At 35.0% G+C, this 7000-nt stretch overlaps 1 protein-coding gene across 1 annotated transcript; it reads right to left on the bottom strand.

Annotated features, from left to right (window-relative positions):
• Positions 1 to 260: 260 nt before the first annotated feature.
• Positions 261 to 7000, bottom strand: LOC145320317 (uncharacterized). Its single transcript, XM_080162727.1, has 8 exons — positions 6855 to 7000; positions 5665 to 5732; positions 4790 to 4847; positions 3215 to 3301; positions 2500 to 2584; positions 1630 to 1684; positions 1147 to 1236; positions 261 to 676 (listed from the first exon to the last, which is right to left on the bottom strand). Exons 2-7 carry the CDS (start codon positions 5727 to 5729, stop codon positions 1167 to 1169), a joined length of 420 nt encoding a protein of 139 aa, XP_080018853.1. The 5' UTR covers positions 5730 to 5732; positions 6855 to 7000; the 3' UTR covers positions 261 to 676; positions 1147 to 1166.

The raw sequence follows: 7000 nt of genomic DNA, 5'->3' as shown, positions 1-7000 counted from the left end.
TTGGAATACTACAGTACTTTATAATACTGTGTAAGAAGACTTGCTGCTTCACCCCTAGCGTAGAGGGATTTGCATTCAAAAGGGGAAAAGAGATAAGAAAGAAATGAAGAATGCAATTTATGATAATAGCCTAAAACCATCCCAGGACCTATGTGAAGGTTCCTAAAGCAGACCTCCATCTGTTGTAGATGTATATAATTGAAATCTTAAGATTACGACAAAAACAAACCTCACTACTTTTTATAATAAGATTGAAAATATTTCAGGGTTTTATTAAAATTTATTTTATTTCTTTGTACATAATTTATTAAAGACAGAAGTGCAAAAAAAGAATAAAACTGTAATATTGTTTTTTTTTACAGGGATTTAAAGGGAAAAGACAATGGCCGATAAGTTCATGTACATCCCCAATGATGATACACAAAGACAAAATTATACCTTCTGTAGATCACAAACGTTTGGACACCAAACTAAATGAACCCTCCAATCAAAATTTAATCCAAGTCCCCAAGGTTGATAAGTGAACGATTAAAAAATGTAAATTGGGGACTAGTGTATAATAATCAGCACAATGTCCCCTCCCTCCCTGGATTACATTTAATATAAATAAAACACTCTTAAATATTATAAAATATCTAGATATTTCATGTAAAAATCATATTTATTCTCTCCATCTCTGAAAAAAAGAAAACTTATTTGGATAAAAATTTTGTCAAGTTTTTGGAGCTTTCAGCGGGAAGCGAGATCTTTTGCTACAGACAGATTGATACAAGACATCCTATTAATATCAGTTAAGAATACGATGGACAATTGTAGAAAGTCGACCCTCCACATTCAATTTCATTTTTTAAAGGAGAAGTAAAAAAACAGACCAAGACATCTTGTTACTATTTTATAAGGATTGGTTGACCACTTGGAGGCTTGGTGTCGCTTCACGTTCCAGACCTCTATACGCACATTTAAACATACTCCGTGTCTTAATTGCGGTGTAAAACGTCAATTCGCCGTATAGACAACCAACCCTTTGATTTCACGACCCATGACTTAGAAGTCCTAACTGTGCATGGTAATGAGCTGCGCCTGTTTTGGGCGAAGTCATTTCCCCATTTGTATAAGGATTACTAATATTAACAAAACAAACAGAACCTTTTTTCAAGATTTGCCTTTTACTGAGTAGCAACAACTTTCCTATCCAGAATTCTCTGATACTTGACAATTCTCCGGTCAACCAAGGCACTGAAAAAGGCATTTTCTCAGCTGTTATTTAAGGTAAACATCAATTTTTAATTTGTCTAAGTCTGTAGGTTATGCTAATAAATTCACATTGTTGTTCATCAATGTTATGTTTGTTTTGAGAAATCAGCACAAATAATTCAGAATCCTATCTGTATACAGTAACAGTTATTATATTATATTGTTCAGTGATCATTAAGACAGTCAAACATACGGACAGAACATACAGCTGAAAGCAAGTGCATAGACGTCCAAGGGTGGGGTTAAATGGATGTTTTCCCCTTCAAACTTTGAAATTCCTTATTTTACTTATCCCAGGTTGACAAAAAAACATCGTTAATCCTTGTATAATGAAATAAGAGGTTTCGTGGTTTTTACATAAATACTGTTTTTAACCTGAAGAAATCCGCCAAATGAAAAATTGAGAATCCCATTAACAAGCCAACATAACCTAGATATTAACAAATATAATAAAAAAAAAATGGGTGTGACGGTCTGTCTATCCCCTCTTTTTAAAGGCAAAGCTTTTCTATGAGATGGGTCTGTCAGTCCATATGGTTACCCCCTATATTTTTTAACTCTTATTTTTTAACATCTTAATTGGAACTGATAATCTATTGATTAGTGAAACAATTGTATTCCATAAATAAAATGAGAAAAAAAATAAGTGTATTCATTTAGTATCGTTTATTCAGGCATGTTAGAATTGTCCTATCGATTTTCAACTGGACGTAATGATTCCTTCAATAGTAAGGAACGTTTAAGGATGCGTGGCAACTCTATAATTCGTTTTTGTGTTTCAAGATTTTTGAGTGGTAATTGCCCCCTTTTCCCAAAATTGGAGGTCAAATTGGGTGAAGTTTAAATTAAAGTCAAGACAATAAAACATTTTGATAACCGGTTCTGCCCCATCCCTTATTCTCTTCCCCACTTTCAGATTGAAAGGGTGACGCAAATTTCAGACCCCAGATTTGGCGATTTGAGAAAATTTTATCTTTATATTATAGCAAATTAGATAATCTAGCAAGCATCGCTTTTATCTTATAGAGAAAAATAGTAAATCAAACGGAAATTTGCGTCACCCATACGCAAAACGCAAAACGCATGACTGCACTACGACCGTGGCAATATTTTAAACCCTATCTCAAATTGGGGGTAACATTTTTTGCAAGAGGGGGGGAGGGTGAAATATGAAATATTATTATGTATTTTTTAATTTGGAGGGGGATAATCACCCCTTTACTACCACCCTCCCCCCATAATTACCTCCAATTTCAGCAAACAAACTGAGTGGCGTATACAGGAGGTTTTCTTCGCTGGTCATTGTTCGAGATTGAAAGTAGAAATACAACTGAAATATTCATATAACAGATTCAGGGATTTAGTTTCAGAAGAAAACTAGTGAAAGATTGCGGCTATATTGTATACTAGCGGCTACGCCCCCTAGAAGCCTCTAGGGGCACATAAGGTAGGAGGGGGAAAAGTCGACCTCATCCCATTTTAAATTTGAGTTTCAAAAGAGTAAAAAAAAATTTGGGGGGGGAGGGGGGTGAAGACCTCGGGGCTAAAAAACTGGTTTTAATCTTATAATTGTAAATTCTATATCCGCGGAAAGCGGTTTATAATACGGTGAAAGAAATAACTATTCTTTGCCTTTTAACTAGCGGCTACGCCCCTATAGGCTTGAGGGATAGTGGTGTGAGGGAAGTTGACCCTTCATTTTTAATTTTAGTTCTAAAAGTAAAAGAAAGAGAGTACTTTTTTAGGGGGGAGGGGTCATTTTTTCTAGGGACTATTTCACTTGGGAGGATGGTTGTACCCCCCCCCCCCCCTAATAGTTAAAACATATGAGAAACTACATTGTAACGAAAAAAGCAGTTAGCGAGATCCTTTGGTACACACATCAGAAAGATAGATAGATATCCTGTTACGTTTTTTTAAGGATTTGAAATTTCTTTTTTATTTGAATATTTTTGCTTACCAATGAATTGTTTGAAGTATCTTGTTTCCTGTTTTGTCCGCTTAGATTAATGATGAGAAAATCACAAGGATTTGGACAATCACCCATCTAAATATTATCTATCTATTTTAGTCATACGCTAGTTTGATGTAATGGGATCCCCAAAATAGTTATAATCCTTCCTGGGACCTTTGAGAAGCTACATTGTAACGGAAAATCATATCAGTTCAGACAGACAGACAGACACAGATCCGGTTACTTTTATATAAGGATAAATATCTTTTTAAATTTGGGTGGGTCCGTCTGTACGTCCATAATTGTTAGCATTTTCCGTTAATTTAAATCTAATTTGATTTTACCTACCAATTTCAAACTTTGCATGCTGATTCTTATAACAGTTAGACGCGACTTAGAAAGCGCAGCAACTCGTTCGTACGTCCATTTAAAACAAGTTGATTTTTTACTTTTTGACAATAGATTTTTGTATGTTAAAATTATCCTATTCGTCTGATTTTTTGAATACTGATTCCTCTTACAATAAGGTACAATGTAATAAGCGAGGCATCTCTATAATCAAGTCTTATGCATCAATATTCTGCTTATTTAGTACTGACACTCTACAAGTGCTAATGTTTGTTTGTCCTTTCATTTCAGAGCTTCGCTTTTATGAATGTTGTCATCCTTGTTATTACTGTAACCATCCATTCATTATCTATCTATCATTTTGATATTTCATTATTTACTAGCGGCGATGCCCCTACCGGAGTCTAGGTGCCATTGAAAGGAGAATAAAATCGACACACCAGTTAAAATCTTGGTTTGAAAAAGATTAAGTGTGAGGTGTTTTTTCTAAGGGTGATTTCTCTTGGGAGACATCAATGTTTGATCAAAAGATCTATCTATCAATTTGAATTTAAATCTATATTTCTATATGTTTATCTCTATCTCCAACCAGAAGCTCTTTATAGTGCCTAAAAAAATGACGTCATACAATAGAAATGACCAATGATAGGCCAATACACAGACTAAATTACCAATGACAGGCCAGTATACATTTTAATTGATCAATGGTAGTATGCCAGTATGACGTCATATTGTATAGGCACTATAAAAAGTTTCCTCCAACCACAATCTATTTTGCGCTTACATATCTCATGTAATTTTCAGAAAATCTTTTTCCAGTTCGGCTTCCAAACCAATTTGAAAAATTATTTCAACTGTGGCTTTGAAACCGATTAATATCCGCTGGATTAGAACCATTTCCCAGCCACACTGAAAATGCATGTATAGGATCGTATTACAGAAAATTTTCCACGAATATTAAAATAAAAATCATAAAATAATGGGCCTAGCCTGGTTTTTTAATCTTATAATTTTTCATTTAAATATCCACGGAAAGCTGACTATAATATGATGCGATAAACTACTAGCATCGTATTACAATCAAATTTCCACGAATAATAAAATAATAGTCACAAAATCAATGCCAGAGCCTGTGGCCCCTCAGAGAAAAGAGAAATTGGAAACAATCTTATGTATCTTTTTTATTTTACTATATCCATGGAAAAGTGTCTATAGTAGGGTGCAAATAAATACCTGATTAGTAACTCTTGTATAGTGAATATTAAAAACTATATCTCTTTCCTCTTCAGCACTGAATATTTTTGGTGCTTTCACACAAAGTGCTGGTTGAACACTGACATTCCCCATCCACCCACCTATTTTTTAAATAAAAAGGGGGGGGGGAGGCAAAAGTTTTTTTAAAAATATACTCTAATCCTGCGGGGCCTATACCTGCAGTGTTAACCACCGCACGGGGGATACCTAGTACTCAATATAATCCAACTTATTGTGAACTAATTTAATTAACAAACCAACTAAATACTATCCCCCTTCCCTCCATTCTTAAATATTTTTTAAAATACAGAGGTGGGGTTGGCGGTGTCAGTGCTCCCTTTGTGTGAAAGCGCCAGATTATCATTTTTTTTATTGATTTAAATCTATAATACAAAGTAGCTTGATGTCTGTCCGTCTGTCTGTCCTTCCGTCCCTTAAGATCTCGGTAACCACTGAACCGATTCTACTCTTTAGGGAATATACCTACTGGTCCTGTGATTGTTTTAGCCTATTTTCTTGGGGGATGGGACACCCCCCCCCCCCCAAATTTTTACGAATTTGCTATTTATTCGCGAAAATTTCCGATTCATTCGTATTTTTTTCAGCTGGGTAGGTAATAGAAAATGAAATTATACCTCTTGGGGCAGAGCCCCTAGAGGCTAGGAGTGAAACCGCTAGTGTTTATATAATCTAAACAAATTTCTACCAGCCAAACAAGATTTAACAAAAGAACCCAAAGTTTTTGATCCAATTCAAGTGTAGGTTTAATAAAGCTTTGGGTACCAGCTTAAGTTTTAATCAAATAACAACTCCCTCCCGCTCAGGTTAGATTTTTTTCCATTAAATGCCATTACCTGCAAATCTGGGTATTATCAGGAAGGTAGGGTACAGTGCACTTACTCTTTGTTTCATCAACCATTCTCTACAATAATCATTATATAATGGCCATATTCTATAAAACTTTTTTATGCATGCCTACCAAATAAATTATCACACACAGGCGAGGCTGCTGTCCACGACACTTTAACGTCTAGTCCCTCAACAAGGATAACTAAGATGATGAGCCGAGATTCGTACCAATAATCTTTCCGACTAATAACTAATCCGTTACATCAAAAGCCTCGGTCGCGGGTTTTAGCTAGCCTTGAAGTTAGGGTTTCCTAAGCCTTACATAGACAAATTATATCTATGTAAGGCTAAGGAAACTCTAACTCTTAGTATAGCCTAAGTATTTTTTTAGAATTTGGCCCATTATGGTAATTTCATCTTGGTTGGGCAAAAAACAAACGTACAATAGCAATAAAGAAACCACATTTACCCTTTGAGACATATTTATAGGGAAATGGCGTATATGAAATTAGATGTTAAAATGTTTGAAAAGCTCTGAATCATTGTGATAATGTGTAGCTAGTAAAAGAGGCTGACTCAGATTTTGACGTCCAAAAAAATTAACCAATGAGAGGCCACTATAAATTTTACCATTGGTCAATTACAGTGTATACTGGCCTCTCATTAGTTAATTTTTTTGGCGTCATAATCTGAGTCAGTCACTTTTACTAGCTTCATTATAGGTAGAAAAGCTGTGAATCATTGTGTTCATATTTTTAAAATAATCACCAAATCTATACAATATTTTTGCTAATGTTTTAAAAATAAAAATTATTTGCATTATAGATATTTAATTTTAGATTATTCCATGAAACCAGGGCTCGGCAGCCGCGTGTTAGCCTCAATGCAATCGTCATTTCATAACTTTAAAATTCAATTGAATGTCTAAAACTGTTCCTACGCAGACAATAATCTTTTTGAAACAAAAATTTGTCTCACCAGCGGCTTTAAATTTGAGGCTTACACGCGGCAGATGTGCAGAAATTAGATATGAAAATGTTAGGTTATTGTAGAGAAGATATGTTAAGTTTTGAAAATTAGGGCTCGGCAGCCACAGACAACTAATTTTAATTATTCCTAAGTCACAACCAGACGCAACCATAACCATTAGCCCCAGTCGCAGGCTCGCGGCTACTGAGCCTTAAAAAAAAGTCACCTGATGAAGTTTTCTGTAGATACAATCGTTGTACCTCTCTTTTCTGCTGCATTTAAATCCCTTTTTACAAAAAAAAACATTTTTGCTTTTGATTGTAGATGATGGTTCTGTATTGAACAAGGACGTCCAAGAAGGGGGGGGGGGAG

Source organism: Acartia tonsa, chromosome 5 (genome assembly GCF_053477335.1).
Source record: "Acartia tonsa isolate MP-2025a chromosome 5, ASM5347733v1, whole genome shotgun sequence".
Classification (NCBI taxonomy): Eukaryota; Metazoa; Arthropoda; class Copepoda; order Calanoida; family Acartiidae; genus Acartia; species Acartia tonsa.
Note: the sequence above shows the minus strand (reverse complement) of the source record. Positions and strands in the feature narration are given on the sequence as shown.